The sequence below is a fragment of the Mercenaria mercenaria genome, chromosome 2 (assembly GCF_021730395.1).
Source record: "Mercenaria mercenaria strain notata chromosome 2, MADL_Memer_1, whole genome shotgun sequence".
NCBI classification, from domain to species: Eukaryota; Metazoa; Mollusca; class Bivalvia; order Venerida; family Veneridae; genus Mercenaria; species Mercenaria mercenaria.
Genome location: NC_069362.1, coordinates 64,012,943 through 64,034,412, shown reverse-complemented (window position 1 = coordinate 64,034,412; position 21,470 = coordinate 64,012,943). Strand labels below are relative to the sequence as shown.

Here is a 21,470-nt window from a genome sequence, read left to right as displayed (position 1 = left end):
ATTTAGTTGTTTACATGTAAATTTGCTGATATATGTCTACCTGTTTGTACATATAGGTTATGTTCTTCAAGAATGGAGGAAATAAAAGAATCAGTCAACCATCATCAGGTTTAGTAATATGTAATCCATGGACGCGTTCAGTCAGAGAGTCGCCTCAATTAGGAAAGAATAGTTTTAACGTCAGAGGTTATTTCTAAGATCACGGAGTTTGACTGGCCAGCTTGTAATGACAACAGCTTTCGATATCAGTAGCTCAGTCAAGTGTGACTTACCAAACTATAACGTTCCCTCTCAAGAGAAGGAACAATTACAATTTGACGCCGTCTAATGCATACTGAAACCGCTCTGTGTAATTAAAAGCGGTGTATAAAAACTCGATGCCATGCAGTCCAATGTGAAGACGTTTAACGCAACATGGGTTCGTGCAGTGTATGAAACGATTCATTTAAGCTTGGCCCCGTCTAATGCATACTGAAACCGTGATGGCGTATCAAAATTTGTTGACAGGCAGCCAAATGTGAAGCCGTTTAACGAAACACGAGGACGTGCATTGTAAAAGGTTAATAAGACTATCAGTTCATAAGTTTTCCCTGTTATAAATATAGATTCTGGATCAGTTTTATATAAGAATATCTTAAAATTTGTCCTAAAACCGACCTTGTGGTTAAAATTCTAACATTTAATTTTAAACTGTTCCTGCGATTTATCTGAATATTAAAAGGGACCGTATTTTCGTGAAACATCTTTTTTCTTAGTTTAAGCTTTGTCAGAAGTATACTTTGTGAAACAGACTCTGTAATAGAAATAATAATGACAAAATTAACAAACACTAAATATTTCCCGAGTTAATTATTAATCATATAAAATAAATGTTAACACGTTTATGTTTTAGAAAGTATGTCAAAATTACATGTACTTCACTGTACAGTGCAATGTTGTTGTTTTTTTGTTGTTGTTTTTGGTGTGTGTGTGTGGGGGGGGGGGGGGGGGGGTTGAGGTGCGGAAGATCTTATGCTATTTTTTAAACAGTATTTCATTTAAGTTTGACAGTTAGTTTCCTGGATTTCATACGACCTGTAAGGGGATTTGTGACCGAGCGAGCGTAGCAGATACTTTTGGAGATAAAGTTAATACTTGTATGAAATCCAGGAAACTGACTGTCCAGTTTAAATGAAATACTGTTTAGAAACGGCATAAGATTTTCCGCCCCCCACCCATCCCCTTAAAAAAAACAAATGAACAAACAAAAATTGATAAAACATTGCACAACGAAGTACATGTAATTTAGACATACTGTCTAAAACATAAACATGTTATCATTTATTTTATATGATTAATAATTAACTCGGGAAATTTTTAGGTTTTGTTAATTTTGTCATTGTTATTTCTATTACTGAGTCTGTTTCACGAAGTACACACTAGACTGCGTTGAAATGCACTGCACTGACTGACTTTTGGCGGTTACCGCCACCCGAACCATATTATAAGGCTGATAGGAATACCAATTATATTCTATAAATAGCTCTGACATGTTTCGGAAAAAAAACCTAGGTTTGAAGTTTATTTTTAGTTTTTAACATCCAGTTTTAATGTGGGGGTCGAGGAGGAGACCTATATGGACACTAAGACTGGACATGCCCCTTCAGCGAAAGTAGAAGTTTATACTCGACTCGTAAAATCTATATTAAGCTGCATGGTGGCATATTTCTGCCACAAGATAGCTAGGTCAAATGACGATAATATTGTCAACTTTGAAATTTTTCCTAACAAAAATCAGCAAAACATAAAATAATTATATTCTATATTGTTTCCTGAAAATATATTAGCGCAAAGGCGCTTGAAACGTACTATAGAGATAAAGTTTTCAGTAAAGTTCTGAAAGTACTGAGCTATCTTGCAGATAATTGGCAACTGGCTCAGCTAGATGCAAATGTTACGGTGTTCCGTTTGGACAATCGTGACATTTTATTCAACACTGAACCGCGATGCACGATGGTACGATGGTGAAAACGCGATAGCACGGTGGCACGATGATGAAACAAGGATGGTACGATGGTGAAAACGCGATGGCACGATGATGAAATCGCGAAGGTGCGATGGTACGATGGTGAAATGTCGATGTAATATTGCGTTTTCATCATCGTACCATCGCGTTTTCACCACCGCAACATCGTGCCATCGCGTTTTCACCATCTAACCATCGTGCCATCGCGTTTTCACCATCGTACCATCGCGTTTTCACCATCGTGCCATCGCGTTATCATCATCGTACCATCGTGGTTTCACAATCGTACCATCACGTTTTCATCATCGTATCATCGCGTTTTCACCATCGTGCCATCGCGGTATCATCATCGTACCATCGTGGTTTCACCATCGTACCATCGCGTTTTCACCATCGTACCATCGCCTTCCGGTTAAAAATGCGTAGTCCCGTGCACTTGTATTTTTGTTAACAATAGATGAATGTATCTCAATGCATTTTGTGAGAAGCAATTTGCCATTTAGATTTTGCTGTTTTGCAAAATGTTTTACAAAATATTCAGTGCTCAGTTCATTAAAACTGTAAAATCTTCAAGGTCACGTCCTTTGTCTTTATGTATGCATGACATAAATAAAAAGCTGGGTGTAATAGTCACATGGTATTATTCAAACTCTTGTTAGGATGTAGAAGGTACATAGTTTAATGTGAAAATGAGATTGTATCAAGCCTGTATTTTAGTGACACATATACTGTACTCTGGCGCATGACCACAGGAAGGCGATGGTACGATGGTGAAAATGCGATGGTACGATGGTGCTAACGCGATGGTACGATGGTGAAAATGCGATGGCACGATGATGAAAACGCGATATTACATCGACATTTCACCATCGTACCATCGCACCATCGGGATTTCATCATCGTACCATCGCGTTTTCACCATCGTACCATCGTTGTTTCATCATCATGCCATCGCGCCATCGCGTTTTCGTCATCGTACCATCGTGCATCGCTGTTTAGTTTTAAATGAAAGGTCACGATTGTCCAAACGGGACACCATAAAATATAAATTATCGCAATACTATTTTCAGGAGACAAGATTATTGCTCGTGGCATGCGACAAAATATGGAGTGGAGTATCAGGGTGAGATTTTGGAGTGACCTTGGAGTGAAAAAATGGAGTAAGATTTTTGAGTCAAAATAGTATGTTTCGTTTTCTTTCCATATCAAAACCGGTATATTGATAACATGACGAAGGTCATAAAGGAGGAAAGTAGTGGAACGAGAATATTATTGGAAATAGCGATGATGATGATAATAATTATTATCATTATGATAGTTTTTTTAGCGTTTTATATGCTGATATTTATGCGAAGTATGCTGATACTACCTCTGTCAATGTTTTATAATACTATTGATGAAAATGCAACTGATGATGTTAATAGCACTGATGATAATGATGTTGTTATTTTTTGAATTGAGAAAGGGAGAAGAAGAATGATATGTACATGTATATGTAGTTATGCCGCTTCTTTATACGATTTTGTATTGATTTTTATTGCTGCTGTTGCTGCTGCTGTACATGATAATGATGTTGACGATGACGATTTTTATGACAGGATGGTTTTGATGATGATATTGATAGTGTTGACGATGTTTTCATTACAGTGTTGTCAGTAAAATAAAAATGACATGTATGTGATAATGATGATGATTTTTATTGTTGTTATTGATGAAAATGATTGATGTTTGAGATGACGAAAGTGTAATTAAATCATTTGTTTTGAAGTGGTGCTTCAATTAAATGTAATAACTGTACATTAGGTTTAAATTTTTAAATCATCATCATTTACAACAGCATTAGAAAAAGGTTATTCAATGTCGTGTCATTCATATGCTAAGTCTTATCATTGTTATTCTATATGTCGTTATTCTTATTGTATGTTCGATATTCTTATGGTAAACGTCATTATTGTTATTCTATATTTCGATATTCTTATTGTATCTTTGATATTGTTATTCAATGTCGTGTCATTCATATTCTAAATGTTACCATATTGTTATTGTATATGTCGTCATTCTTATTGTATAGTAGTCATGTGCCTATCTTCAGGGAGTGTGACGTCATCATTTTCCCTATATGTTCTATATAAAGCCGCCATCTTGGTCTCGGAGGAGGGAATTTTCAGAGGAGGAAACTTTCAGTATATTCAAAGCGTGACGTTACCAATACCGTAAACTACACTACAGTAGTCATGTGCCTATCTTCAGGGAGTGTGACGTCATCATTTTCCCTATATGTTCTATATAAAGCCGCCATCTTGGTCTCGGAGGAGGGAATTTTCAGAGGAGGAAACTTTCAGTATATTCAAAGCGTGACGTTATCAATACCGTAAAACAATGCTACACTACATGTTTTATGGCTATTAATTGCTTGGCTAATTGAATTGCTATTAGAGTGGAGTTTTGATGAAATGCGTTTTAAAATTGGATCAAAAGTAGATCAATCACGCAACACGTACATGATTAAGAATGCTAATAGGGCCATCCAAATGTACTAGTAACAGTACATGTCCACCCGGTATGGTAGGCTGTTGTGTCTAGGTTCTATATAGTATGCTTATATCGGTTGATGCAAGGACCATATAAACATAATACCAACTGTAACGGTTCTGTTACAAGTGTTTACATGTACAGTCGTATAGTTGATCAATGTTAAGACACAGTTCTATTAGAAACAGCATATAGTTTATATTCTTTTTATTAGGACTACGATACACAACTATAACATCTTAATGTACAATATATATGACAACTATTTACATAGAAAAAAGTTCAATATACTTCATGATTTTTAATTGCATAACATTGAATCTATTATTTACAATAACACTTCATCCACTCAATCAATAAACACATTGTTCACTGTCCAACAGGGAAATAGTCTTTTTTGCCAATGTTCTGTACAAGAAATATTGTCTTTATATCAGTTAAAATCCGTATGGATAAGATATATAGTTTTCACGAATGACTCGCTTGTCAAACACTAGTCTGTAATCTTTGTTTTGTGGCATAGTTAAAAGTTTTGTACTATTTCTGTCTCTACTAATTTTGAAAAGATCCTTGACTGTTATTGATTCTTTGGAACTATCAAGTACCATTGTCTTCATTACATCGAAATTGATCGTTTGTAAGTTTCTGTAACTGAGTGTGATTCCTCTGATTTTACAATGTGTTTTTTTCCAGATTCATCCGGCTTTTTTAAGCGAAATGCATAGTTTTTTGGACCTCCAGTAATGAAAGTTATTATAGCGTTTCCTGAAACTTCGTCAGTAAGATCGCCGAGATAATCACCTAGGGAAGGCACCCATTCACCCTCCTTTGTGGCAAATATAACCGAATCTGTGTCCGCGTACAATGCCCTTTCAGCTAAAGGCTCTAAGTAACTGTACAGTTTTAGACGGGCTTGGGCAGTCGTATAAGCAGCTATAATGACATTTGTTTTTGCGTTAGTGTCCACAAAATCGTCTTTATATTTCCATCTCATTTCAACCAGGTCGTCTGAAACATAATTAACACAGGTGACGTCTTCTTTTTCACTGGTCAATTTATCGAAATATACGGCAGGATCGTCGATGATTTCAACTTGTGACATGTTTGAACGTTGTCCAAATTTACCCCAAAACGAATTCAGCATCAACTTTGCTAAGGCTCTCATGCCGGAATTTTTTGTATGTTTCATAATCAAGCACAGAGTTTGGTGCTCCCACGAGTACTGTTTCACCATACTTTTAATCATCAATAATGTATCCAAAAGCCAATTCAATGGTTCCTTCCTTTGTAACTCTAGTTATCCTAACCTTTAATGATTTTCATTGCAAAAACTCCAGTACATTTAATTACACATCTTTTTAAAATTCATTATCTAGAACACTGCATTGGCTGTAACAAAATTTCTTATGCACTGCCAAGTTAATCGATAATTTCAAGACTTTCTTTTACTGGTATTTTCCCCAACTTAAGTACCATTATCTCCATGCTCAAAGACTACAAAACCAGACTTTGAAAAATGCAAACTTTCCACTGGTCAACTTCAAGATTGTACTCAGAACAGCCAATCAGATGCTTTGTTTTTGAGGCTACTTCCCAAGCTATTAAAACCTTAATTCCCCATCTAAGTCATACTCACACTAAATATGGTAGACGTAACAAAATATTTCATAAGAAGTTCAATACCACAGTTGCAACTTCGTGTATGCAGCATATTAAAGGATATAAAACATAATAGTTTTCCTTTCACAGCAGAGTGACTATAATAAAGCATTATTTATGCAAAACCACTTACTGATCTTTTGTTGGAGCTCGAGCTAGTTCACTCCTCCTCATTTTCTCCAACTCGATCTGAAAATTGCATGAAACTGTAAACAACAAGGAATCAGTAAAACCGAATGATGATCCCCGATGCATGTGCTTGTCCAAATATGGGGAATAACATACTTTCCCGTCAATGGCCTCTATCATTTTGTGAAGTTTCAATGAAATGCCATTAATACTTTTCAAGTAATGCTCTAAACAAGCTTTATTTTGTATAATAAAGGGAGATAATTCAAAAACTATGTAAGTTAGTTATGGTTCTTTGAAACTGCACTTCCGTCAATGGCCTCTTATCATTTTGTGAAGTTTCAAGGAAATGCCATTAATACTTTTTAAGTAATGCTCCAGACAAGCCTTATTTTGTATAATAAAGGGAAATGATTCAAAAACTAGGTACAGTAGAGTTATGGTTCTTTGACACTGCACTTCCCCTCAATGGCTTCTATCATTTTGTGAAGTTTCAATGAAATGCCAATAACACTTCTCAAGTAATGCCTCGGACAAGCTTTATTTTGTATAATATTAAAGGGAGACAATTCAAAAACTAGGTAAGGTAGAGTTATGGTTCTTTGACACTGCACTGTCTCAATGGCCTTTATGATTATGCGAAGTTTCAATGAAATGCCATTAATACTTTTCAAGTAATGCTCTAAACAAGCCTTATTTTGTATAATAAAGGGAGATAATTCAAAAACTAGGTAAGGTAGAGTTATGATTCTTCGACATTGCACTTTGTCTCAATGGTCTCTATGATTATGTTAAGTTCCAATCAAATGCCGTTAATACTTCTCAAGTTATACTACGGACAAAAGTGAGACGGACAGACGGAAGGACGGACAAAGTGGCAACTATATCTCGCCCGTTGGGGAGCATATAAATATAAATGGACATCTGTATAAAACTGCTTAAATTTCTTTCTTTCAAATTTATGTGCAAATGCACTCCTTTCCACCTTTTACTATTAATAATGCAAACAAGAGGACCATGATGGTCCTGAATCGCTCACCTGTCCCCACATGACCCAGTTTTGAACTGAGTATGACGTCGTTTTTTTCTATTATTTGACATAGTGACCTAGTATTTGAGCTCATGTGACCCAGTTCTGAACTTGACCTAGATATCGAGATAAAAATTCTGACCAAGTTTCATGAAGATCCATTGAAAAATATGGCCTCTAGAGAGGTCACAAGGTTTTTCTATTATCTGACCTAATGACCTAGTTTTTGAAGGCACTTGACCCAGTTTCGAACTTGATCTAGATATCATCAAGGTGAACATTCTCACCAATTTTCATGAAGATCTCATGAAAAGTACGGCCTCTAGAGAGGTCACAAGGTTTTTCTATTAATTGACCTAAGGACCTAGTTTTTAAAGGCACGTGACCCAGTTTCGAACTAGACCTAGATATCATCAAGATGAACATTCTGACCAATTTTCATGAAGATCTCATGAAAAGTATGGCCTCTAGAGAGGTCGCAAGGTTTTTCTATTTTTAGACATAATGACCTAGTTTTTGACCACACGTCATCCACTTTCGAACTTGACCAAGATATCATCAAGGTGAACATTCTGACTAATTTTCATGAAGATCCGTTGAAAAATAAGGCCTCTAGAGAGGTCACATGGTTTTTCTATTTTTAGACCTAATGACCTAGTTTTTGACCGCATGTGACCCACTTTCAAACTTGACCTAGATATCATCAAAGTGAACATTCAGACTAACTTTCATGAAGATCCATGGAAAAATATGGCCTCTAGAGAGGTCACAAGGTTTTTCTATTTTTAGACCTAATGACCTAGTTTTGGACCGCATGTGACCCAGTTTCGAACTTGACCTAGATATCATCAAGTTGAACATTCTGACTAATTTTCATGAAGATCCATTGAAAAATATGGCCTCTAGAGAGGTCACAAAGTTTTTCTATTTTTAGACCTACTGACCTAGTTTTTGACCGCACATGACCCTCTTTCGAATACGGCCTAGATATCATCAAGATGAACATTCTGATCAATTTTCATGAAGATCCATAGAAAAATATGGCCTCTAGGGAGGTCACAAGGTTTTTCTATTTTTAGACCTACTGACCTAGTTTTGGACAGCACATGACCCAGTTTCGAACTTGACCTAGATATCATCAAGATGAACACTCAGACCAACTTTCATACAGATCCCATGAAAAATATGGCCTCTAGAGAGGTCACAAGGTTTTTCTATTATTTGACCTACTGACCTAGTTTTTGATGGCACGTGACCCAGTTTCGAACTTAACCTAGATATCATCAAGGTAAACATTCTGACCAATTTTCATGAAGATCCATTGAAAAATATGGCCTCTAGAGAGGTCACAAGGTTTTTCTATTTTTAGACCTACTGACCTAGTTTTTGACCGCAGTTGACCCAGTTTCGAACTTGATCTAGATATCATCAAGATAAACATTCTGACCAACTTTCACAAAGATCCCATGAAAAATGTGACCTCTAGAGTGGTCACAAGCAAAAGTTTATGCACGGACGGACGCACGGACGGACGACGGACGCTGCGTGATCACAAAAGCTCACACTGTCACTTTGTGACATGTGAGCTAAAAATGTTGCAAAAACCAAGTACTAATTGAACATGCTTGAATTCTTATTTAATTTTATGGGCATGAAATTTTGTGGTTTTTGCCAAAACGGTTATTTCAACGGGATAAGAATCCATAGATTTCATATTTTGATCATAAAATGAGAGGGAATTTTACTTGTTCATTGGATTTTAATTTTGCGGACTGACTCCACCAAAAAACTGACAAAAGTATTAGTCCACAAAGAAAATTTATGATTGCACAGTACAGATATACAGATTTACCCTAACATATTTACAAATAAAATGGCCACATTTTTTTTCTTTTTTTTATATCCACAAGTCTTCTATTAGGATACATTTTAGACATAAGGCAAAGCGAATTCCTCAAAAAAAACACCGCACAACAAAAACAGGAAGTATTCATTGAAGTACAAATTGTTTTAGACAGAAAATTAATGGAACATTATTGAGCTTTATTTGGGTATTATTTGGCAACCAAACGCTACCTCCCAATGCAAGGAAAATAACTACAGAATTTAACCATTCTTTAGAAATACTCAATTAACTCCCATACTACAAGAAACAGAATTTGTACAAGTTAAGTTAATAAGCAAAATCAAAATTTTAACATCTTTTGTTTTACATTTTTTAAATGCTTAAGTGTGAAACTGATTTGCCCTATTGGTATCTTTTTAGCCAGTCTAGAAAGACAGTTGAAACTCAGTATCTGGAAGTACAAGGGAGCAGGTGTTTAACTTCAACAGAACTGAAATTTGACTTAATGACATTTTGTGCACGTTTTTGTGACAGGACTTGGAAAATGTCTTCAATATAGCTGGAAATTTGAGAAAGAAAGTTTGAGATATCGAGTTTCAACTGTTTAACCATTACTATACTATCATTTTATTAAATTCTGCCACTAACCTCTCTCGCTACAAGCTGTTTGGAAGCGTATGATAACTGTCTAGTTTGTTTCAACCCTGGAAACTTCACCACTTCATCCACATGTCTGAAATATGTAAAAATATTGTAACGAGAGGATCACTGACCCTAAAGCACTCACCTGTGTACAAGGCTTCTTCTATGTTAGCCTATATTATATACATGTCACACACATTTTTGAACCTAGAGCAATAATTTGAATAATTACGATAGGAATTACAAATCTGATATCACAAGCAAAATATCAAGGCTCTAGCCATTATTGATTCAGAGAAGAAGATTTTCAATGTTTCTTATATAAAAGCTTATAGTAAGTACATGTCAGACACAGGGGCATGGCCATTTTTTTTACCGTAGGGTAATAATTTGGACAAGTATGGTAGAGAGTCAAATCTTTATATCACATGCCAAATATCAAAGCTCTTGAGAAAAAAGATTTTTGAAGTCTGATAGCTAAAAACCTATTTTTAACCAAAAAGACCCTTATGTTCAATGAACCGGAACCATTTGAACAATTTCGAAAGAGGGCTACCCAGAGATCATTTGTGTAAAGTTTCATCAAAATCCATTAAGTGGTTTTGGAGGAGATACTGTTTAAAGAAATTGTTGATGAAAAGTGACCACGCCCTCTGGCGGCCATGTTTTTTGATGAATCAGAAAAATTTGAACATTATTTGTAGAAGGTAACACAAGAACCATTTGTGTAAAATTATTTTAAAATCGGACTAGCAGTTTCACACAAGAAGATTTTTAAAGTTTCCACTATATACATATAGGGAAAAATGACCACGCCCTCTGGTGGCCATGTTTTTTGACGAATCAAAATAATTTGAACAATCTTGGTAGAGGGACATTCAAGGACCATTTGTGTAAAATTATTTTAAAATCAGACTAGCAGTTTCACACAAGATTTTTTTAACTTCCACTATATACATATAGGGAAAAGTGACCACGCCCCCCGGCTGCCATGTTTTTTGACGAATCGGTATAATTTGAAAAATCTTGGTAGGACCATTTGTGTGAAATTATTTTAAAATCGGACCATCGGTTTAGGAGTTGTCGTTTGAAGATTTTTCTATTTATAGCTCTGCGGCTCCTATGTGCAACCAAGCGGAACCGTTTGAACAACTTTGGTACAGGACTATCCACGCCAAGTTTCATCAAAATCCATTCAGTGGTTTTGGAGGAGGTGTCTTTTAAACACAACTGTTGACGGACGGACGGATGAACGCCGGACACAGCGTGATCACAAATATAGCTCACCATGAGCATTGCTCTGGTGAGCTAAGAGCTTGACAGAAGACATTTGTACCTAAACAGGATGGACTCAGTATTGCTACGTTTTCTGGTCCTTCCAGGATCATGGAGTCTATCTAAAGGTTTTGATAACTGAATTCTGCTTTGCACTGCTAGGGTGTATAAGGGGTGCTGCAGATTTCATTACCTCTCATGATCAGATGTAATCAATATATCTTACTTTCACATCTTATGAACACTTCTTTATAGTATTTTTTTCACTCTTCCCCACTTTCATCTACAAGCAGTTTTAGTTCTACTCAAAACATGAACTAGAGCTATCACTAAATTTGATTAATTTTATATATATAATTTATGTCATGAAAATGGAAACTTGTTATTGATATAGTGTTCTTACGGTTCTAGTACATATGTATATTGTCCTTCTGGAGATTTTTCCTGATGATAAGTCAAGTTGTAAGAGATCATTGTCCTTACAAGTTGACTGAGATCTTCCTTCTCTTTAGCACTGTACAACTGCGTATTAACCTAAAATACAATATTCAAATCTCAACATATTGTCAACATACAGCTGCTACTCGGTTTCTCAAACACCAAATGACAGAGCGCTTTACTTCAAGATAAACGAAATTCAACTTAAAATGATATTTTGTGTATGTGTTTCTGGGACTGGACTTGAATCTTTGTGATAGCCGGAATTTCAAGGTAAACAAGTTCAAGATATCAAATTTTAACTGTATTTGCACCTGGCAGATTAGAAGTTTTCTGTTGTAATTTTTAACCTACTACTTGACTGTAAAACCTCTGCATAGCAACATCACTGAGAAGTCTCACTGTCCTTTTGTTGCTCTACTGTTTGATTCAACCAACAGTGATTTTGTTACTTGCAGTATTAACTTTCCAGATCCTTATACACAAATAATTAAGGTCTAGGCCTTCTGGTTTATTTTTAGAAAATTTTTGAAGATTTTCCTATGTAAAATCAAGTGACCCCTGGAGCGGGGTCAATTTTGACCCCGGGGTCATGATTTGAACAACTTTAGTAGAGGTCCACTAGGCAATGCTACATGTCATATATCTAAGCTCTAGGGCTTCTGGTTTTTGAGAAGAAGATTTTTTAAGATTTTCCTATGTAAAATCATATGACCCCTCGGGCGGGGTCAGTTTTCACCCTGGGGTCATGATTTGAACAATTTGGTAGAGGTCCACTAGGCAATGCTTCACACCAAATATCTAAGCTCTAGGGCTTCTGGTTTTTGAGAAGAAGATTTTTAAAGTTTTTCCTTTTGGTTGCCATGGCAACCAGAGTTCAGCATGGAATTCAATTCTTTGAACACTTTTGTAGAGCTTCACCCAAGGAACATTCCTGTGAAGTTTGGATGAAATTGGCCTAGCGGTTTATGAGGAGATGTCGTTTAAAGTAAAAGTTTACGGACGCCGGGTGATCACAATAGCTCACCCTGAGCCTTTGGCTCAGGTGAGCTAAAAATAATCATCATTCAAATGTCTCCTGGTGTGGTAGAAGGAATTTTTACTCTTTGATAATAAAGACAATTATACTGAAATTTCATGTCAAGAATGAATGTTGATAATAAACCAGTCCATTCCCCAAACTATACAATGAATTCTTGTTTACTCACTGGTCTGAATGTGGGCTGAGAGATCTCCATTAATGGTGGGAGTATCTCGTTGACTATGATCGTGACATTGATGAATTTTCTGACACATGGCGAGATGTCCGTCATCATACATGACACAAGATTTTCACATTTTGTTTTCTTTTGATTACACTGTAAAAGATATAAATCAACTTTGTATGGAAAATACATTGTAGTAGAAGCATGTTGATGACAAAGAACGAATAACAGACAAAAATGTTAAACAAAACAAAACGTAACTATAAGTATGGTGGCATGATTCTTACAATCTGGTCCGTCACAATTTTATTTTAAGGATTACATCCTAGTTTTAGAAATAATTAAGAAACGTCAAGCTATAAATTTACTCTTCCTACCCATTCTGTCTGACCAACTACTCAAATCTGGACCTACAAGGTGATACTTACATCTACCATACTGTGAGGGTATTGTATCTTAGGCACTGTATTTGATGCAAAAAGAAAATGGTAGACAACGGATAAATATGGTAGATAGGGCATCAGTCTATAATCTTGTACATGTTGTATATACTGGGTAATAAGGTCATTATAACACAGCCAGTCAGTTGCCATGGATACCTGAAATGAAAACAGTAAATGTACAGTAGTAATTTTATTTCAATATTTTCCCGCACTTACATTGCTTCCTTGAATCTGATCAGATGTTTTGTTTCCTGTCTCAAAACCTCAGAGGTAATTTCTCTTTTCTAAATAAATGTTAGATACAATCTTCCAATTTTAACAAGAGCTGTCACTAATGGTGACAAATGTCCCCCACAGCGCCTTGACCTTTGACCTGGTGATCTTGACCTTTGACCTGGTAACCCCAAAGTCAGTAGGGGTCGTGTACTCAATAAGTACTATCAGCATGTGAAGGTCCTGGGTGCAGTGGTTCGCGAGTAAAGTGCCGTTGTGACGAACTAACGGACGAACAGTTGAAAACTAATATGCCTCCCTTTGGGGGCATAAAAAGAATATTCAAGAGCTGCTAGTTTTGTTCAAACTAGATATGACAGCTCAATTTAAACTCTTAACAATGCAAGTTCTCAAACTTTAAACAAGACAGTGCTTCAATGCAGTCATTAAAAGCAGCATTGATGTTCTTGTTTTTTTTTTTTTATATAACACTAAGCAAATGCCTGATTTAACATTTCAAAGCTAATAAAATTTCTCATTTCCTAACATCTTTTTTAATCTGCTGAAATACTGACCAATGTGATTGTGTAAAGTACCATTAAATCATTTAATTTTGTAGGCGAGAAATTTCCTGCTTTCACTAAAATGAGGATATGAATTTGTGAATTTTAAATTTTCAATTTAAAATGAATGGGATTTGGATTTTATTTTGTGGATTCAGTAAACCATGAAATCCACAAAAATTAGTCCCTCATGAATATTTATAATTTTACATTTTTATATCATATATGGCTGGATACTTTTCTGTTCCCTTTCAATTTACGGTATCAGAAAGATTTAGATACATTTTGTACAATGTCAACAACCTCCCCTTTTTCAAGAAAATACTTCTGAAACTAAAGTTTTTTTTCCAAATTTTCCAATATTCCCTAGCAAAAATATAGTTTCCTCCATTTTCTTTTTTGTTTTATTGGGTTTAACATCACTTCGACATAATTTAAAGCCATATGGCCACTTTCCAGCTTTTCATGGAGAAGGAAGACCTCAGGTGCTCCCAAGTGCATTATTCATCACAGGCGGGCACCTGGGTAGAACTATCAACCTTCTGCAAGCCACCTGGATGGCCTTCCCACTTGAAGAATTCTATGCCCAAACCCACACTGGTGAGGGGCAAGTGATTTGAAGTCGTCAACCTTAACTAAACGGAAATACACCAAAATAGGACTTCTTAATTATCAAACTGCTTGCAAACGATGAAGTCTGTAAGTTCCTAATGAAGTCAGCTGCTGGAAGTACCTTGATACGGTCATCAGGAAAGAAGAGCATTTTCAATATGGCGGCCGATTAACCGGTTTGATTCGATTTCATACAAATGATTAACAGGTTTCAAAATTTTGAAATCGTCCCGGCCCTTACCTTAACAACTCAGATACGATCCTTTTTTCAAGTGCAATACTGTAAAACCTGGTAAATAAGCATATACGCTTATAATAATTTTAGTAACACTTTTATGCGCCTATTTTTGATATGCGCTTATACTTAAACAAAAAACTATGCGCTTATATTTGATATGCTTATAGACAAGCCGTGTGCGCCTATTTTTGATATATTAGGATAATTGACAATGCTTACCTTGGTTGAGAAAACGAAAGTAAAACATGGTCATGGACGTGCGCAGTGAACTAATTCCTTTTATTGCAAATAGTATTTATACATATTGAAAGCATAATGATCATACATAATTTGCATAACATAACATACCTTTATTGCAAATAATGTTCAATCTCTCGGACCATTCAATCAATGTTTTCACAGATTTACAAAAGAATGACAAACTGTTTTGACAACGCAAACAACTTTTCTGGTATTCAAACTTACTTTCATTTACTGAAAACATTTTCTATTCAAAAAGCACATTATCGTAAACAATTATCGTTTTATCAGACAATGGACTTAAAATCTTTTAACACCCGTCGGCTATTCAACTGGTAAGAACACTTAATTGTCACCTGTATTTATGATAAACAATTATCACGGTATAATACCGTTATTTACGTCTTTTTGCTGCACTTGTTATTTGTTTACTAGTAATTGGATATGCGCCTACTTTCGAGACAAAATTATGGTAAAGGCATGACATGCGCTTATTATCCCATACGGAATATCGGTAAAGCCGTATGCGCTTACTTTTGATATGCGCTTATATTCGAATATGCGCTTATTTACCAGATTCTACAGTATACATACAGGATTTACTTACACCATCCATGTAAGGATCCTTGAATTTACAGTCAAGATAATTTTCAAAGAGTCCCTGTGTTAGTTTGTCATACTCTCCAGCCCCCTGTACCACAGCCAGAACATTGTTAAATCTAAATAGAAAACATGAACTCAAATACTGACAAAAACATAACAAGTTACAACTGCAGATTAAGGAATATATGAGGTTTGTTTTCTATATATATGAGGTTTGTTTTCTATAGTCTATACAGAACACAACTCTAGTTCTTGTTTGTTTTCGGCTTTATGCTGTTTTTCAACAGTATTTCAGTTATTTAACAGCAGGCAGTTAACCTAACCAGTGTTCCTGGATTCTGTACCTGTATAATCCTGTTCTCTGCAAATAACTGTCAACTTACCCGCATGAATCAGAGATGGTGGAAGAATGATTTAAGACACAATGCCTTATATCAAACTGTTGCGGAGAACATATGCCTGGCGCAGGGATCAAACTCACGATCCATAGATCTGTGCTCTCCCTACTGAGTGAAGCGGGCTGTTAGATTACCATACAAGTTAAGGTTTCTGAATATCAGTGGGATACAATATCAATGCATCCATACCAAATCTATATCATATATTTTTCAAGTGAGTACCAATATCTAGATGTGATGTATTTCCTTCTGAAAACTATAGTGTTACCTTGCTGATGGTGAAGTATTGAGTACAAGATCTTTTACACTGGTTTCCTGGACATTAACAAACTTCTGCCTGAAATGACAAAAATATGGTTTGGTTTTGTTGGGTTTAACATCGTACCAACACAATTATAGGTCACATGGAGATTTTCCAGCTTTGATGTTGGAGGAAGACCATAGGTGTCCCTCCATGCATTATTTCATTATGAACAGGCACCAGGGTAGAACCATCCGTATGCCAGCAGGATGTCTTCCTCAAATGAAGAATTCAACAACCTAGAGTGAGGCTCTAACCAACACTGGTGTGGGGCGAGTGACTTGAAGTCAGCGACCGTAGCCACTCAGCCATGGAGGCCCCTCAAAGATAAATGGTACAATGCCTTTTGTCTGTTCAAATGAATAATAATATCATGGTTGTTGTCCAGTCAGCAGATCCAAACAATCTTTATGATTTCACAGTATTTTCAATTGAATGTTCAAACTTGAAACTCCCTTAACTGTGCTCAAGAGATTGACATTTGTTTTTAAATCAGTCCCTGCAACAAAAAAAAACCTTTAACAATTTTCTGACTGGACTTGAATCGTTTTATTATCGCGGAAATTTGTAATTGTGAGGGGAATCAATGCTAGAGACATACTTAACATTAGTCTATTCTTGACATAATTTATTATGTGCATCCAATGTGTAATTATGCGACTTTGACACTTCAAATCAAACAAACACAAAATACCATGTTGAAGGCAAGTAAAACCTAAACAGCCAAAAAATGCTGGCAAAAAAAATTGGTTGATCAAAATTTACCCATTTTGTCCTTGTGCAAGAAATTCACTATTTCCAAAATACTTTAATTCAATACAGTTATGTTGTGATGCATACCTTTTAGGTCTAGGTAATGTCAGCACCTCATACCAGACAGAGAATAAACTTTTATGCGAGTCCTTCTGTCCTATAGCCATAGACTGCACATTCTTCATGTTCAACTCCTTACACTGACCATGTATAAACTGTAAAATATTTCAACTCTATATATAATGAAAAAGTAGGGCTGACAAGCAGGAGTTCTAATCTTTCCATAAAACACTTCATAATGGCTTAAGCATAATTTGAAAATGAATCTTTACTACAGAAGTTCCTTTTACCAGTCAGCTTACAACTGTACTATACAAACATATTACACTAACTTTGTAACAATCCTGGCAGCATTTTGTTACTTTTCAGAAAAACAATATAATAAGGAAATATACTGGCATGAAATTTAAAATCTACACTTAAAATTGTTTCGTACATTTCACAGAAATTTTTTTTTTTCAGTAACAAAGCTGGACAACTGTGTATTGTTACCTGTAGTGTATTCAAACAAGCACGTATATCATTGTCTGTCTTTTCACACAGTGCTAACAACGTGTTCATATCTGACCTCAGCTTCTCGTATCTTACAACCTGAAGTAAACATACCTTTATATTAGATTTACTCATAAGCGAAAACACACTGTAACTGTCCTATTTATTTATAAAGTAAAACATGTCACAATTGTTCATAAACTTAAATGGAAAATATGACTAACTGTCAAATTAAACGCAATAATGTGTAAGGGAGGTAACTTTCAACTTAACTCATTTTCATATTTCCTCCGAGTGGTCCTATCCAAAATAGTGTAATGATACGCATAATTCATGAAAACAGTACATTTAACATTGGTCTAGTACACAGGCTGGGCAGTTCAGCCAAAACTGAAATATAGACTGAAACAGATATAGCATCCAACTTTGTGGCCTAGATCCAAGTGCCATATATCATTTATTTTACAGCCATCCCTGAAAAATATGCATATCACATTCAAGTCACTGAACCTTTAGGCCTCTTGCCAACTGCTAAGGAAATATTTTTTCAAGTAATTACATACACATTGTACAAATTTTATCTCTAAAAACCCCAAAACAACTAGAAAATGCTTTTGTAAAAAAAGCGCATGTCTCCCCCAATGCAAAGTCCTATAGGCAAGAAGTCAATAGGGGTCAGGAGCGAAAGTCAAAGAGACACTGATGGTTAGCTGCAATAGGGATCATCTATTTGGCATGTCCAGTCATCCCGCTAAATTTCAACACTCCTGGCCTAGTGGTTCTCAAGTCACTGTTCAGGCTCCTGTGACCTTGACCTTTGATCAAGTGACCTCAAAATAAATAGGGGTCATCTACTCTGCATGTCCAATCATCCTATTAAGTTTCAACATTGTAGGTCAAGTGGTTCTCAAGTTATTTCCAAAAAATGATTTTACATGAACAGGCCACTGTTACCTTGTCCTTTAATAGACTGACCCCAAAATCAATAGGGGTCATCTACTCTGCATGTTCAATCATCCTATGAAGTTTCAACATTCTGGGTCAAGTGGTTCTCAAGTTATTGATCGGAACTGGTTATCAATGTTCAGACCCCTGTGACCTTGACCTTTAACGGAGTGACCCCAAAAACAATAGGGGTCATTTACTCTGCATAAACAATCATCCTATGAAGTTTCAACATTCTGGGTCGAGAGGTTCTTAAGTTATTGATTGGAAATGGTTTTCCATGTTCAGGCCCCTGTGGCCTTGACCTTTAACAGAGTGACCCTAAAATCGTTAGGGGTCATCTACTCGGCATGATCAATCATCCTATGAAGTTTCAACATTCTGGGTCAAGTGGTTCTCTAGTTATTGATCGGAAATGGTTTTCAATGTTCAGGCCCCTGTGACCTTGACCTTTGACGGAGTGACCCCAAAATCCATAGGGGTCATCTACTCTTCATGACCAATCATCCTATGAAGTTTCAACATTCTTGGTCAAGTGGTTCTCTAGTTATTGATCGGAAATGGTTTTCAATGTTCACGCCCCTGTGACCTTGACCTTTGATGGAGTGACCCCAAAATCAATAGGGGTCATCTACTCTTCATGTACAATCATCCTATGAAGTTTCAACATTCTGGGTCAAGTGGTTCTCTAGTTATTGATCGGAAATGGTTTTCAATGTTCAGGCCCCTGTGACCTTGACCTTTGACGGAGTGACCCCAAAATCCATAGGGGTCATCTACTCTTCATGACCAATCATCCTATGAAGTTTCAACATTCTTGGTCAAGTGGTTCTCTAGTTATTGATCGGAAATGGTTTTCAATGTTCACGCCCCTGTGACCTTGACCTTTGATGGAGTGACCCCAAAATCAATAGGGGTCATCTACTCTTCATGTACAATCATCCTATGAAGTTTCAACATTCTGGGTCAAGTGGTTCTCTAGTTATTGATCGGAAATGGTTTTCAATGTTCAAGCCCCTGTAACCTTGACCTTTGACGGAGTGACCCCAAAATCGATAGGGGTCGTCTACTCTTCATGACCAATCATCCTATGAAGTTTCAACATTCTGGGTCAAGTGGTTCTCTAGTTATTGATCGGAAATGGTTTTCAATGTTCAGGCCCCTGTGACCTTGACCTTTGACGGAGTGACCCCAAAATCAATAGGAGTCGTCTACTCTTCATGACCAATCATCCTATGAAGTTTCAACATTCTGGGTCAAGTGGTTCTCTAGTTATTGATCGGAAATGGTTTTCAATGTTCAGGCCCCTGTGACCTTCACCTTTGACAGAGTGACCCCAAAAACAACAGGGGTCGTCTACTCCAGCAGCCCTACAACCCTATGAAGTTTGAAGGTTCTAGGTTAAATGGTTCTTCAGTTATTGCTCGGAAATGAAGTGTGATGTACGGACGGACGGACGGAAGGATGGACAAGGCAAAAACAATATGTCTCCTGGGGGAGACATAATTACTTTCAAAACACTACTACTGCACAAAATATCTACCACTATGTTTTTTTTCTTTCTGAAGCTAAATCATACATTATATCAATAAATTTCTATGTAATATTATTCATACTGTTGCCTCATGCAGTTTGCTCCATTGGCCTAAAACTGTTTTTTCAACACTTTTTCAGTTACATGTAAAAACAGTCAGTTAACCTGACTAATGATCCTGAATTCTGCACTCTCCAACTCCCCAACATATTTAGAGGTGGAGGCCAAATGAGTTCAAACAAACTTTCTTTTGTAAACTAAACACAGTGAACATAAACCGAGTTCAGTGTAAAATTGTCTCGTGCAGACTGCTAGCTAGCTATACAATACCTCATATAATCTGCCTGCTAACTTTGTTGGTTCAGTCTGAGGGAAGTTCAGGATCATAGCATTCTGTCGTAGCTGTCTCAATGCTGGTACATATCTGTAATTCATTATATATATTCACTTATCCCATTTTAGTTTTAGTAGTAAAACACTTATAAACATTAATATTCGTGGCAGCTTCATTTTTTCATGATATTTGATATCAACAAACAAGTAAAATCCTCTGTAATTTTATGTCCAAAAGTTGCAATCAACAAATTCACATCCTCAAGAAATAGTTGTTTTGGCCCAAATACCGAAATTTCATGTATATGAAAATAAGTAATTTCACAGTAATTGTAAGCACAATACTGCCAAGCACACGCAGTAACAAGCTTTTTAAACTTGAACATTAATTCATCATCATGGGGTGGGGTGGGGTTAAAACTACCAACCTTCCTAGAGCAGCTGGATGACTCCCTCACATGAAAAATTCAACACCCCAAGTGAGGCTTGAACCCATAAAGTTGCTGGACATGTAATATGAAGTCAGCGATCTTGACAACTCAGCCATAGAGGCCCTGTTATTCATTCCAGTCCATTTGTTTGCAAAGTGTATGTTATGAAGTGTTCAGATGAAATAAAACAATAAACATGCCTGCTTTTTTCCGATTTTATCATTGTGAAATAAATTCTTTGGCACATTCACACTGTTGACTGTTTTAAGTATCTTATCTCACTTACTGATCATTGCAGATACAGATAATGGGTCTCCGTAATAGTCCTCCTTCCTCTTTCTTCTTTTTCTTCCCCTCTTCTGGAGTATCTGATTTTTTTATCACATTCAGTAATACATTTATAGCAGCCTGAAATAAAATACATAATTATTATCTTGATACATCTATGTTTGAGTTTTAGTTTAATGCAAATTTTCAACAGTATTTTAGCTATGTAATAATGGCAGTCAATAAACCCAACTTGTGTCCAGTAATGTGTTTGTTCCAGGGA

At 36.2% G+C, this 21,470-nt stretch overlaps 2 protein-coding genes across 2 annotated transcripts in view; one reads left to right on the top strand and one right to left on the bottom strand.

Annotated features, from left to right (window-relative positions):
- Positions 1-21,470, top strand: part of LOC123564106 (peroxiredoxin-like 2A) — a 150,071-nt gene that overhangs the window by 61,935 nt on the left and 66,666 nt on the right. The gene's annotated exons all lie outside the window — the stretch shown is intronic.
- The window catches only part of LOC128549482 (chromosome transmission fidelity protein 18 homolog), a 57,412-nt gene that overhangs the window by 10,974 nt on the left and 24,968 nt on the right, over positions 1-21,470 (bottom strand). The window contains exons 10-21 of the mRNA XM_053526139.1: positions 21,207-21,328; positions 20,487-20,580; positions 17,678-17,776; positions 17,213-17,340; positions 16,340-16,408; positions 15,678-15,789; positions 13,190-13,360; positions 12,765-12,914; positions 11,522-11,652; positions 9,850-9,934; positions 6,330-6,385; positions 5,352-5,772 (exon numbers count right to left, since the gene is read on the bottom strand). Coding sequence (XP_053382114.1) covers positions 5,352-5,772; positions 6,330-6,385; positions 9,850-9,934; positions 11,522-11,652; positions 12,765-12,914; positions 13,190-13,360; positions 15,678-15,789; positions 16,340-16,408; positions 17,213-17,340; positions 17,678-17,776; positions 20,487-20,580; positions 21,207-21,328 — 1,638 coding nt within the window. The remainder of the gene's footprint in view (positions 1-5,351; positions 5,773-6,329; positions 6,386-9,849; positions 9,935-11,521; positions 11,653-12,764; positions 12,915-13,189; positions 13,361-15,677; positions 15,790-16,339; positions 16,409-17,212; positions 17,341-17,677; positions 17,777-20,486; positions 20,581-21,206; positions 21,329-21,470) is intronic.